General features: G+C 40.0%; 1 protein-coding gene across 6 annotated transcripts in view; it reads left to right on the top strand.

The window, feature by feature from the left end:
* The window catches only part of LOC104138689 (granulocyte-macrophage colony-stimulating factor receptor subunit alpha), a 23,197-nt gene extending 8,525 nt beyond the window's left edge, over positions 1 to 14,672 (top strand). For all 6 annotated transcript variants that reach the window (XM_009666423.2, XM_009666422.2, XM_009666424.2 and 3 more), the window contains exons 4-12: positions 959 to 1,085; positions 2,498 to 2,627; positions 2,720 to 2,895; positions 5,550 to 5,689; positions 10,678 to 10,716; positions 11,723 to 11,852; positions 12,302 to 12,398; positions 12,988 to 13,069; positions 14,309 to 14,672. In XM_009666423.2, the coding sequence (XP_009664718.2) occupies positions 959 to 1,085; positions 2,498 to 2,627; positions 2,720 to 2,895; positions 5,550 to 5,689; positions 10,678 to 10,716; positions 11,723 to 11,852; positions 12,302 to 12,398; positions 12,988 to 13,069; positions 14,309 to 14,380 (993 nt within the window). In that variant the 3' untranslated portion in view covers positions 14,381 to 14,672. The remainder of the gene's footprint in view (positions 1 to 958; positions 1,086 to 2,497; positions 2,628 to 2,719; positions 2,896 to 5,549; positions 5,690 to 10,677; positions 10,717 to 11,722; positions 11,853 to 12,301; positions 12,399 to 12,987; positions 13,070 to 14,308) is intronic.

Raw genomic sequence — 14,672 nt, 5'->3', positions numbered from 1 at the left:
AGCTGCAGCAGTGTCAGCCCATTTGGCCGGTATTTCTAAAGCATCTGACTGGGTAGACAACCCCTAAAACGGAATTTTTTTAAGAAGAGGAACTATAATAGCATATATAGGTTTTGGCAGTCTGTTTTGCACAAATGGAAAGGGAGCATTTCATACTACGTTACTATGTCAACAAGCAATCCGTATACCATATTTAATGTTTCAGTAGACAGTTTCTAGAAAAGCCTGACTTTTTGGGATTCCTTTAATACTCCATGCAATTTTATTACCCACAGGACTAGTCACACATTTGAGTAGATTCGTGTTACCCTCATTTCAGCAATCTAAACATGGAGATTGTAGTTTTTTAAGCTCTGACAGGAGTTGTTAGAGAGATACAGGCCCTGCCTGAATGCAATGTATCCCATGCTTCTTAGATGCCAATGTCTGTGTCTTCCCTCACCACTGCATAGATAAAGCATCTGTATGACTTGCTCGGACTAGATGCTAGCTATCAGAAAGCTAATGTTAGTGGAGATGAACCTCAATCCAGTTTCTTACGTAAGCAATCATTTGTGGAGTATCTCCATTCGTCTTTGCATGGAGTATAAACCACATTGCAGCCCTCTGTCAATCCCTATGAAAACATACTTCATGTTGAGGAGGTTCAACTGGTCTGGGGGGCTATGGATGGAAGGGCAGGAGGAACTGCTATTCCTAGGACTATTTGACCAGCATTTCCTCTGGGCTTTCCTAGAGGGAAGCACTGAACTCTTCACCCTGCACTTGTAAAGGTTCATTATCCCCACCTTCTGGGAAGGAAGTTTTCGAGCCTGGAAAGATGTTGGTACCTGTTTCATGGTTGCAGTGGTCCCAGTGTAACAAATCAAGCACAAGCCTGAGCCCTTTCTACAAGGAGTGCTATGTAAACCACCCAATGAAAAGCACAAAAGTAAACGATGTGCGTATCATTTTTCAGGTGAAGAATACAAACTGCATGTTTGAAAAAAATATAGCACGTCCTCTACATAACGGTGCAAGCTTTTCAGTTACAGGAGTGAACAACAACACTACGTATTCAAGTATATGCACATTTATTCCACAAGGTAATATGCTCAACTTTACAAGAGGTTTTGCCTACTTCCAATGTTTTAAGGGTAAAAAATAAAAATAAAAAATCATTCTTTAATTAATCCACTCGTTTTCTATGCGATGAAAGAACTTATTCAGAGCATTATGACAATGCTTTCAGTCACAAGAAAAGGAAATTGCCAAGACAACTCAGTAATTGCACCCTGCTTGTTGCCATCATTTGCATTGTCATATCTCCTTTAAATATTTGTGTTAATATATTATTGATTACATTTAAATATTCTTAAAATGTTATTAAAAATTCAAGTGAAATAGGTTTATGGCTGCTGGCTTTGAACTTCTTATGTGAGAAATCTGTGACACCTTTAGTTTTATCACAGTGTCACTCAGCATCTCATGACTTTGCAGTCTCATCCACAATAATGAAAGGTCTGACAGAATTTACTCTTCTTTGTGTATATGATAATAAATGTATATTATTACACTATATTATTATTATGTATATTATATATGTATGTAATATAGATAAAAGTGGTAAGAGAGTGAGGTACATGATGTGCTCATTTAAGCAAAATAGAGTTAGCATATACAAAATGGCCTTCATTCTGGTATTGTTAAGCCCAAATAAATTGCTATCTCTTTTTAAAAAAGGGGTTGACTTAAGGATAAGTCATCCTTCCTTTTAAAAGGCAAGTTTAAAAAAAATGTATTGGAATTTTTTTTTAGGGGGGGGAGGGTAGGGGTAGGGGTGGAAGCTTAAGGAGAGAGTTGAAATGTTTGTGATCAGGAGATGGTACCTGGAATTAATTCTAGGTGGAAGAAGGTATCTCTGCAGACCACAAAGACTTCCTAAGCTTACATCTATACCTATTTGTATAAGCATTTCTCCCTGAAGTCTTGAGAGACTTAAGAGGTCTGTACTCAGGTTTCTCATCCTCTCTGGAGTCCTCAGCGAGGCTCCTTGCTCTCCCTGTGTATTTGACAAGGCACTGAAGCAAATTCATTAGGAATAGAAATACTACTGTAGGGTTCTAAAGGCTGACAGGGAGATATTTCGGGTGGTGACATCGAGGCACCTGTGTCTCTTTTTGAATCGGAAAAATTCAAAGCACAAGGGTAGCTAGTTTAGCTTACTGCCTGTACTAGAGCAAAATAGGCTCCCCTGCCCTGAGCCTTATTCTGTCAGATGCAACTATAACTATATCCTTGGAGTTTATATCCATGTGCAATTATTCACGGAATCTATCACTGCAAACATCTTCCAGTTATGCTACCGAAAATGAAGCACACCATTCCTAAAGCCCCACAGTAATCAGCTGAAGTCGCAGGTGCCTGAAATACCTAAGTGGATGCCGGGATGTTCTGATTTGGAGCAGTCATACCGTTTTCCCCCACAAAGGGACATGGGACGTTCCTCTGTTTGCAGGCATGCCCGGGACAGCCATTACAAATTTCTCCTGCGTGGTTTACAATGTTTCCCTTATGAACTGCACTTGGTGTGCGGGCGGGGATGCGCCAGGTGATACCCAATATTTTCTCTACTGGCAGAACTCAAGGTGAGTAGGCTTGCTTGACTCTAGGGAATTCTGAATCCCGATTCAGCGCATGACACTGCACGCGTGCAACTAAAACACCTTGCTGTACACAGAGAAGGAGAAGAGATGGAATGTGAGCTTTATGTTGAAGATGGAAAAGGGAGGCACACGGGATGCCACTTCCAAAATGTGGCGATAAAAGATGCAATTACTTACTTTGTGGTGAATGGGTCTAGCAAAGACTCCGTGATCCAGTTCTATGATGAGTACATCGAACTGTATACAATTGGTAAGTAAATAATTTCTTTCTACTTTGTTTCCACTATTGCATGAGGGGAATAGGGAATTCATCCTTGCAAAGGAGCCTGTAGTCCTTACAGAATTTTCTCCCTATAAAACAGGCTATCCTTTTCTTTGAAAAGCTTTAGTCTTGGCCCTTGTGGATGTGAAAATATCATTCCAAAAGAAAACCACAGCAACAGGAGGCAGAGGCATGAAACAGCAGCTCAGAGAAGTCTGACCACTCTAACAGAATACTAGTGCTAACAGACAGAGTTTTCCAGTTGGATATCAGTTTTCTAAAATCCATGAAAGCATATAAACTATTGGATGTTCATATGATCCAGATACTACTGGATGTGTCGGATTCCAGAATTTCATCTGAAACTTCTACGTTTGTCTTCTCCCATACAAATACAGTGCAATTTTGTTGCTCAGCTTGAAAACTGGTTCAGTTAAATACTAGCCTGAAATCTATTGACTATATCACTGAATTCAATACAAATTCTCATATCATTTCCTGTTAGACTTAACACTACTGCAAGTAGTCTCATTTCTTGCGTTGGTGTCTGGCTGCAGAATTCTACTCCAGTTTATATATACCGTTGTAGAGTATGTAACACACCATTTCCCTTTGACAGACTATCTGTATGTCAGTTCATACTGTGGTTACCCATTTACAAATATTACTGGATAGAATGCTTTTTCTCTAAATGTAGTATCTATAGAGGCAAGCCCTGAACTCTCCTTTCATACACCATCTTTGCAATGACAAAAGGGGCAGTGTATGCCTCTTTGTTCAAATTACTTTCAATTATTTATTCTCGTCAGCGTTTCTGTCTCCCTATTTTGAGACATAGTATATCATTACTTTTATTTTTGCAGTAGTTCTTTTACTATAGCTTGAATTTCTGCCTTGCTTGTTTTACTTCTTCAAATTTTAATACCTTGGACAGAGGTTTTCTTTCTAGTCATTGCTTTTCCATCCCTTCTTATGTGTACTGACTCCATGGCTCAACTTGTATTGAACAGCCTTCACATTGGGTTTGGAGAAGAGTATAGTTTGCAATTGCAAATTTTCTGTTCAAGATGGACATAGTCACTTAATTCCAGGTGATAAATCACCTGTGAGAGAACCAAGTGTCCACCTTAGACCTAAAGTCAAAAGAGAGAAACTGTTCCAGAAAATCTGTTCCTTAAGTCAAAAAGTCATGAGTGCAATCAATCAAGAAATATCTATAGCTACAATCTGTCATGGCTTCTTCAACACCAAAAGCCTTTCCATAGAGGAAGGATAAATCTATGTGGCACCACTCTTCTTATTTTTAAGTTTTTCTCCAGTAAGAACCTCAGGAGGTCAGAGATTTCATTCCACACCTCTATCCTTTCAGTGATGGCCAAAAATCTTTCAGCTGAGGAGACGTGTCAGAAGAAGCTTATCTGAGCACTGATTCCTCCTTCTCATTGCCAGTGGGCATGGCAGCCATGGACAACATACCCTCGACTAGAGAGATGATTATGTATACAAAGCACCACAGGTTTTCACACACTCTGTATGGTGCTGTACTTGGGAGGAGCATCCTGTACATTTACTATGAAAATGAATCAACTGATTTGCCAAAGCCTCACTGTTTCTGGTGTTGTATTCAAAAAAATGGACAAACAAGGCTTAGTTCTATAAGGAGAAGGAATTAAGGGATAGCATTTCTTCACAGGAGATGAAACACGACTGTTCATTGATTGATGCTGGTAAGAGTAGCCAAATCTGGTGGACTGCAGGACCAGATCTCTCTGGTCCTGGGCCAGTAGAGGGGTACAGCTGCTCCACATCCCCCTTTCCAGGCCCTGCTGGCAGTGGGGCTGAGTGAGAATGCCAAATAGGTGTGCACACATGCACGATACAGCCACAAACAGATCAACACAAACAGAAGGACAGGACCTCACTATCCCCTACAGTGACAGTCCAAATAGCCCAATCCAGCCCCTAGGAATCAATAAAAGGTAGACTAGCTGAAACTGAGGTTTCCTCTCTCAGCCTTTTATCACCCTTTTTGCAACCAGTGACTGTCTTTCGTCTTTATAATAAGCATCATGTCCTTGAGGGTGATCAAAATATAAAGTCTCCATATTTGTGCCTACACCTACAGCAGATGCGTGCAGAAGTTGGCCAGATTCTAAAAATTTAAGCTCCATTCTTAAATGTGTAATTTAATAGCTAATTTTGAAGGGGGATTAAACTACGTAGTTAGTTTACAACACCAAACAAGCCACACCTTCATGTTACAGAAGCATTGGGTGAGGAGGCCCGAAGAAAGAAAAGTCCTTTGGATTTCTCAGCATCAGCTAGTTTTTGCCTACTAAGGAACTTCCTCATGAAAAGAAGAAGGAAGTCTACGTAAGTGTTTTCCAAAGTGAATGGAGGAGCTTTGTATCTTGGTATGCTCCTAAGTCAGGTTCCCTGGCTTAGTCCCTGTTTTTTCTGATCCTGAAGACAGGATCTGAAGAACTCCGATCTTTCAGTTATATCTAACAGAGCTTCTAAGGAGAATAGATACAAATAAGTATCTTTCTTTGTAGATGTGGTACCTGCAATTGCATTCTCTTTTATTAGCGTGAAAAGAGATTAAAATGATTTTAATTGCACTCTTGGTAATATCATTTCAGAAGAGCTCATGCCTCCATTAAATGTCACTGCCAACTGTGACGGCATTCAAAAAGATTGCATAATTAAATGGGAACGACCCCAGATAAGTCATTCTAGCAAAGACAAGTGTTTTAAATATGAAGTTGACATAAAGCATAAGGTAAGAGGAGTTCCTCGACCTATATTTAACATTAATATATATGTTTCCATTTACCTATACACATACATATCAGGGAAATCTTTCTCTTTTACAGTGTAGCATTTCTCATATGTAATACCATATTTCTCTGTGGTGCTCCCATTCTTTTACCTTACCATGTACTGCCCCAACTTTTATTACCTGTTTTTGTCTCAAATGTTGATTTTAAAAGTCTTTTTGAAACAATATGGAATGATAGGTTGCTGTGTTTCTTTGCTAAAACAGTAGACATTAGCTACTGTAACTGGGGAAGAACTGTATCAAATGACCACAGGATGGCAGAGAGGGACTACAAAGCAAAACCTGCCTGTACTGCAGCCAGCCTTGGCCACCGATCCAGGGCATTCCCTGGATTTGTTATTTGAAACTGCTTAGTTTGGATAGGTCTTACCCTCTCATAGGTGAATTTTCTCCCAGGCCCAACTAATTGCTATAAAACTTCACTACTTCTGCTTACAGGAAAGTTTGCATCACCTTTGCATAAGCGTGCAATTGCAGTAAAGCTTCTTGAAATCTTGAAATACTTATTGAAGTCTTTGTCTGCTGCATATCAGGATATACTCTATGAAACAAATGTGCCCTTTGTTGTCTTTTTATGATCATTAAAGTCTCTTAAGCAGCCTATAGCCCATTTTTTATGAGTCTTAACAGCAGTTATGTAGTGAATTCTGCCTTCAGATGATCTCTACTACAAAATAATTGTCACTGTTTTGTCTCTTAAGTGGTGCTTGGTCTAGTATCCCTGTTAACCACTCACCAAGTTCATTTCTAGATTGTAGATCTGGCCACACAATGTAAGCATTTGGACAAATTGTGTAGCTAAACTCAAGCACCATCACAGTCTTGAGTGTTTTTATTTTGTTAACAATATTATGTAGTGCAAAAGGAAATTAGAATGATCTAGTATTTAAAATGCATGTTAGCTTTTCTAATCTGCTCTTAACTGTAGTGAGTGGAATTCGTCTCTTTTAATTTCAGCTGTCTGTAATGTGGTTGTCTGTGTTTGGGATAGCTTACTAGAGTTGCTTTTAAGTAAATAGAAGGATATTTGTGTAGTTTAACTGGCCTACTTTAGATATTTACTTTAGCATGAGAAAAAATAAGCCTTAAAATGTCTTTCTCTTGACAGTTAAGAGTGTTTAGCCAACTTATTCAATGAAGATGGAAGTGAAATGACACCCACCCCTCTCACTAAGTCCCATGCTCAAATAGGTGAATCAAACAGCAAATGGCCTGGGAAAATTCTAAAACAAATGGAAAGCGTACAATGAAGAACATGCAATTTTAGAGTCCAAAATAGGGGAGCCCAAAACTGGACATAGTACTCCAGGTGCAGTCACACAAGTACCAAACAAAGGGGAAGGATGACTTTCCTGGACCACCTGGCTAAACCCCTACTAATACAGCCCTGATGCAGTTAGCCTTCATTGCTGCGAGGGTACATTGCTGCCTCATGGTCAACTTGTCCACCCGGACCCTTGAACCCTTCTCTGCAGAGCTGCCTCCTAGGCAGTCAGCCTCTAGAGCATCCTGCTGCATGAGGTTATTCTTCCCAGATGCAAGACCTTGTACATGCACCTGTTGAATTTCATGAAGTTTCTGCTAGTGCATTTTCCCAGCCTATCCAGGTCCCTCTGAGTAGCAGCCGTGCTCTCTAGCATATTGATTGCTCCCTCAAATTTGGTACTGGCCTCAAGCTTGCTGATGGTGTGCTGTGTTACATCATCCATGTCATTAATGAAGCTAGTGGATAGTATTGGTCCTAGTACTGATCCCTGAGGGACCGTACTAGTTACTGCACACCAGGTGGACTTTGCACCATTGATTACAATTCTTTGAGCTGGGCAGTTCAGCCAATTTTCCACCCATCTTATTGTCCACTTATGCAGCTCATTTCTCACCAGCTTGCTGAAAAGGAGACTGTGGAAGGGTGAGTTAAAGGCCTTGCTAAAGTCAAGTTATACAACATACCTACCTTCTTGTCCACAGTGCCAGTCATCTCATCACAGGAAGCAATCGGATTGGTCAGGCATGATTTGCCCTTGGCAAACATGTGCTGGCTGGCTGCTTTTAATCACCTTTCTACACTTTGTATGTTTAGATATGGCTTCCAAGAGGATTTGCTCCACAGCCTTCCCAGGGATTGAGATGAGGGTGACTGTAGTTCCCTGCAACCTCCTTCTTGCCATTCTTTAAGACGAGTGTGATGCTTGCCTTTTTCCAGTTATCAGGAATCTCCCTCAATTGCCATGACCTTTCAAAGATGAGAAAAGCCTCACAAGGACATCTACCAGTTCCTTCAGCACCCTCAGATGCATCACATCTGGTCTCATGGACTTACGTGCATCTAAAAGGACTAAGCAATTTCAAATTCTGTTTTTGTCTACTGTGGATACCGCTTCATTCCCATAGATTCTAGTGGGAGTCTCAAGGACTGTAAGGCCTGATGGCAAACCTCACCAGTGAAAACTGAGATTAAAAAGGCACTGGTAGCTCAGCTTTTTCCATGTCCTTTATCGTTAGGTTCTGAGCAATGGGTCGGCATTCTCCTTTACTTCCCCTTTGCTGCCCATGTACTTACAGAAACCTTTTATGCTGTGTTCACCTCCCTTGCTCGTTTCAACTCCAGCTGAGCTTTGGCTTTGCTAACCGCATTCATGCCTGTGCAGGCAATGACTCTGCATTCCTCTCAGATGCCTGTTTCCACCTTCTCTCTACTTCCTTTTTGTGCTGGAGCTCAATCAGGAACTTCATGTCCATCCATGCTGGCCTTCTGCCACACTTGCTCAACTTTCTGCATGCTGGAATAGACCATTCTTGTGCTCTGAGGAGGCTGCCCATGAAGATCAGCCAGTTCTCCTGGGCTTCTTTGCCATCCAGGGTGGTTTCCCATGAGTACCAGGGCCTGTGACTGGAAGGCTTTCTCCTGTTGCCTAGAGAATGCTTCATCCACCTCTTCTTCTTGACCAAGCGGTCTACAGCATTTATCTACCACATTGTCATCTGTTTTCATCTATTTGCTGATCCTTTCCCACCAGCTCTCTTCCTAGTTCATCACTTTTCCCAAGAAAAAGCTGCATGTATTCAAGCCACTCCTTTACAGAGAGCGCAACCACTTCTCTTCACCTTCCCACTCTACCGTTCCTGAAAAGCCTGTGTCCATCCGTTGCAGCATTGCAGCCATGAGATCTATCCCATCATACCTCCGTAATCCTAATGAGCTCATGGCTCTTGAGCTGCGCACAGACTTCTAACTTGTCCTGTGCTTGTTCCCCATGCAATGTAGATTTTAGCACAAGCCTTTGAGACAGGCCTCAAGTCATGCAGCTTTTACACAGGAGGTTTGAGAGCCTCCCTTGTCATGCTGTCCTCTAGTTTGTCCTTTGTTCCCTCTCTGCTCTTCTGGTTACTGTAAGCCTTCCCCATATACCTATTTTAAAGCCCTCCTCACTGGTTTAGCAAGCCTGTTTGCCAGGACACTCTAGCCCAGCTTGGTGAGATGTATCCTGTCCCCGTTCAGGAGCCCTCGTTTCTCAGGCAGTCCCAACACCACAGAAGCCACGCAGCCAGGCATTGACCTGCTGGACCAGTTCACTTCTGCTCAAGACTTTCTCTCCCATCAGCAGGATTGAGTAAACACCACCCAGGCCCCCGCCCTTCACCCTCATCCCCAGAGCTCTGTTATCATTTGTGAAACCCTTTAGATTACCCTGGTAATATCACCAGCGCTCACACAGAAAAGCAGTTCAAGGGTCAGAAAAGCCTTGGCAGTCCCTCTGCAACATCCTGGGCCCTGGCACCTGGCAAACAACAAACCTCCCTCAGGTCGGGTCAGCAGATTAGCGACTGTGTCCCCCACAGGAGAAAGTCCCCTAAGACTGTTGCATACTTTTTCTCTTTCGTCTTTTAAAGATAACATTCTTAAATATATCTCTTTTTCCAAAATTTCCAAAAGATCAGCTATCCTTCTAGAATTCCACTTTCTGAAGTCTTCCATGACATCGTTATTTAAATTTCTCACATATTATCTTAGAAAAACATAAAACAGGAGGGCATATTGTTCCACTTTTTCCTAGACTGATTCCTGTGCTTAAAGTAGCTGGTTTAGAAATTCTAGAAACTAGTGTTTTTTATTGCAGCATGCCTTGCAAACTTATAGCCAGGGGCACATGCGAATGCCTGCAGTTATTTGACAAAAATGTTTGTATTTCTTTATTTTTATTTTTAAATGCAGGAAGGTAGAACTCAAAAAAAATCATACTCTGACAAGCTAATGGAGAAGAAGATATAGTTTACCAGTAATTAGCTGTGTGGTCACTACATTACATTGCAGTTGTTACAGCTGTTCAAGGGAAATGAGTGAATTTTACTGTCTCTACAAAAAATGTTGTTAAAGGACAGCTTAAAATATGTGAACTCATGTCAGTTTCAGAACGTTTCATCCAAGAGAAAAGGAAACAATATTTACAAAACATTTGTAACTAAAAGTAATGAAATAATTACTTTTTAAATATAAATACTATGCATAAACTAAAGGTTTTATCTCATAGATTTCTCTCTCGCTCTCTCTCTCTCGCTCTCTCTCTCTTTTATTTTATTTATTTATTTTTCCTGGTATATGCAGCAATAAAGCTATAGTTTTGATTCAGACCAGGTCTGTTTTGCTTGTGTTTCAGTTCAATCACCAATCTGAAAGAAAATTTATTTCTCTACTCTGGTGGTAAGGAAAATAAACACTTTTCCATAGCAGAATTGCTCACTATATAAACTTGGCATTGTGAAAGAACTATACATTAGACCTTAAATCTGAGATAAATCACCAGTTCTGAACAAAATGTCAAGGAGATAAGAAAGAGCATGGGGTGAAAGAAGATAGTGGATAAAACATGACTTATAATCTAATCACAGAATAAACGATCATAAACATAAAGTGTTTTTTCAATTTGCAGGCTAATGCTGAGGAAAAGACCAAAGATACTTATATAATAGTAAGTGTTCCTGTTCTATTTATCAGTAATACATGTTGGCTTCATAGTCATGTGAAAAGTAAATCATATGCAAAAGCTTTTAATATCAGTATAACAGCACTCAACATGCTATGCTTTATGAGATCTTTATTTATAAATTTCTTAAACGTTTCAAATTGATAAAGCATTATAATGGTTATGTGACATTATCATATATTCAAAGACAGAACTTTATAATTATTCTCTAGGTATTTTGAAAAAGCTTCAGTTTTACACCTTACTGTCCCTGCTGCCCCTCAAACATTTGATCATAATTTGAAGTTACATGTCAATGACAGCAGAGACAAGCGATACAGAGAAAACATCCCCCAGCAATTTAGCTATTTATGAAAAACAAAGACACTAAAAGTCCTGCAGGAAGGGAATCCATGTATGCTGTTCTCCGGGTGTCCTGCACCTCCTTTTAATCAGTGCAGCTTGCATATCTATCCTGAAAGTATCCAAAAGTAAACATGTTTCAGTAATTTCTAATAACTCTACATATTGAAATCTACAAATTTTACAGGTTTGGATGGGAATTTATGATTGTCTTGAAAAGTTATAATGCACATGAGGAACGTGAGGTGCTTGCAGGCTGTTTATTCCTCACATCACTCAATTCTAGCAGTACTGAAATGAGACAGTCTAACAGCTTCTTCTGCCTCTGTGAGGGTGCCATATGAAAGGAAAACTATGAAAGAAGTCATACTATAGCATCAGAAATTACAGGATACAATGTTAAAGACAAAAAAGCTTCTAAACTGAAAAAGTTTACTGAGGGACAGGTTATTTTGGAAAGGAGATACATGGATATATGGATATTATATGCATAATAAAAGGGACATACATTTATATTTTGCTCTATAACACCAGTCTGCTCTCATAAGCTTGTGAAGACTCACTGGTAAGTGAAACTTTCACACTATTAACAGCTAGACCTGCAATAAGGAAAAACTCAGTTTAATCAGTTTAATTGTTTTGCTTTTAGGAAAGGAAAAATTACTATACATTTGAAAATTTCAATATGAGAAAGAGGTATTTTGTGAAAATCAGAGCAGCTGGCAGCGGCTGTCTTGTAAACACAGCCTGGGGGAAGTGGAGTGCACCTCTTGGATTTGGTAAGAATGCAAACCAATTATTTGGCCTAGTTTTCCCCACTTATTTCCTGTCTACCTAATACATTGCTTTGCACCTATTAGCACACAAAAATATAAACAATATACAAACATTTTGTTTCGATCTACACTGCTAGGAAGAAAAGAAGAGAGAGTATTTGTACATCTCTTAATACTCAAACATTCTGGTGGTTCGAAAACAATATAAAATGTATACAGGTCTAAGTGAAACCACAGTAAATGTTTATTGCAGGAGATGAACGAATAGGCTCAATGTTAATCTCTGCCAGCATATATTACTGCTTAAGCACTAAGTTAGAGAGCTGTTTTATATTACAACAGAAACCTTTCAGACTGACACCCAGCAGTCAGTAACCAATGAAGGTGTTTGACATAGCTACGTAACTATTCCTTTTTACTACATTAAGACACTGTAACTGCTACTCTTTCAGGAAATGAAGAAGTTATTTCTCCTTCAGTATTGGCCTTACTTCTGACTGTAGTTGCAACAGTCTTAGTGGCAATCCTCACAATTTTGTTCTGTAAAAGGTAGGCCTAATTTATGGATTTATTTTGTTTTGCCTGTGTGTATGAAACACGTATGAAGTTCTTAAGCAAACAAATACGGTAGAGGTGTCTCTGTAGTACAGAGTGTGAGTACTTTTTACTCACACTGCAGCGGAAACCAAACCAGAGGTGTGGTACTGCAGGTGCTGTAACTGTAATGCCCAAAGTTTCTCCCTCACTCTTCCACAGGGCCCTCTTCTGTTAACATGGCAAGGAGAACACTTATATGCAGTTACTCATATTAGCAGTGCAATAGGTCGAAATATTTGTAGGGTATACTGTCTGCACAGTACATCTCCTGATTCCTTGAAGTGCTGAATTTATTGCAAACACACAGGTTGATTATCCTTTCCAGCATAGATTTTGCAAGAGTCACTGCAATTCCTAGTGTTTTCCTGAACAACGTTCATTCTGTGATGAAACTCTATATATATATTTATATATATATATTTCTCTTCCATTTCTTCTACCCTAGAAGACGAAGATAAGAGTTTATTCAAGGATGCAATGGCTTTGATACATAACGGTTATTTATTTGTTCTTTTCTATTCCATCCCTTTTTGATCTCCAGGACTAGCTATTGGAAAGTAGCATTTCCACAAATCCCAGAGCCAAAAAATGCATTTCATCTACTGCCTGATACAAATTTAGAGGTATCTTTTCTTTCTATTTATACAAAATGTATGAAATTCAAGGCTCTACTGCAGTTTAAAAGGTATTGCTTAAATGATAAATAGCTTAATACAGAGAGTAACTGCCATATATCGGGGAATTACAAGAGAAAATCAGCAAGTTAGTTTGTTAAGGGAGGCCAAATCCAGTGCACTTCCAGACCCAGGGGGTTTCTCTCATGCCAGTCCAAAAGATGCAGGTATTGCTTGTTCCATTTGTAGGTCCAGCCAGCAGCAATGCTGAGTGTGTATTGCCAATACAAGACACACACACACGCATACACACACACACACAAATGCACACACACAGGGCACTGACGTGGCCAGCCACACAGATCGGCACCTGCGCCTTTACTGGCACCACATGAGCACCGACAGCACTCACATAAGCAGAGAGGTAGACGGCCTGTTCCTTCTGCTGTTCGTCAGCTGAGCAAGGCTGAAGTTCACCTGGGAAGCGTGAATACACCTTCGTTCTCTGCACACGCAACACCCCACAGGCACAGGTACCTCCAATATGACCTTAGCTATAAGTCCCCCTGCTCACCGCCCGTGCCCCAACCCCAGGACCCTGACCCACTCACTGGCCCTGACCTTGGTTATTCCAAGTGTGGGTCTCCTCCTACTCACCAGCTAGTCCAGCCTGAAGGTCACTAGAGGATACATACGGGATAGAGAGGAAGGTGACACAGAAAGTAGCTAAGAATAGGATTTTGTAAGATCATAGCGGAGATTGCAGTGATCAGGCATATGGTTTGAGCAGACAAGCTTATTGACCAGCAGCTCACCTACATCTAACCATCCCTTTTATTTTCCAGTAACTTCTCGTGTCATGTCTGGTAATTTCTCATGGTCTGTTCAGGTAGCTAAACCTCAGGCCAAGGCATAGTCATCTGCCTGAATAGCTTAACAAAGTTAACCCTTTTCTTTTAATTTATTTGAGATGATTTGCAATAATCTGCACGGTGCACTAGAGAAAAACACAAGTCCTCCTTGCCCACGCTCAGGCTAGTCAAAACCCATGTGCCTGCGTTATGTAGAGGCTGAAATGTGACTGTTATATCCTGCTGAGGAAGCTTACTAGCTAAGAAATAAAGAAGTGAAATATTTATAAAATATGCAACAAATATTGAAATACTCTCAGAATTACAAATAAGTAAGTAGACGCTATGCTTATTTATAAAACTAATGGAAGCTTTTATTTTATTTTATTTTCTGCAGACTGAGTGCAAAATGCAGTCCATAACACCGGAAACTGAAGACATAATATTAGTTGCTGAAGTAATTAAATAACCAAAGTAAAATAAGGAATTTGCAAGTGTATTTCTCAGCTCAGACAACAGTATATACTTCTGTACATTCTGATATAACTCTTAGGCTTTCTTTGCTTTCTTCCTTTTCAAAGATAAAGACAGTAGTACAGCCAAAAGAGACGATTACCTCACGTGCAATTTTTTGAAATCACATTGTATTTGCTTTTAATTTGGACTGACTTCAGCTATTTGGGTAACTGCCCTTTTGGATATCATCCTTTTTGTCAATATGATTGAAATATATCAGCCAAGAAGTTTCAGTTATGTTTGAA

This window comes from Struthio camelus, chromosome 1 (assembly GCF_040807025.1).
Source record: "Struthio camelus isolate bStrCam1 chromosome 1, bStrCam1.hap1, whole genome shotgun sequence".
Classification (NCBI taxonomy): Eukaryota; Metazoa; Chordata; class Aves; order Struthioniformes; family Struthionidae; genus Struthio; species Struthio camelus.
This window is presented reverse-complemented; position numbering and strand designations above follow the sequence as displayed.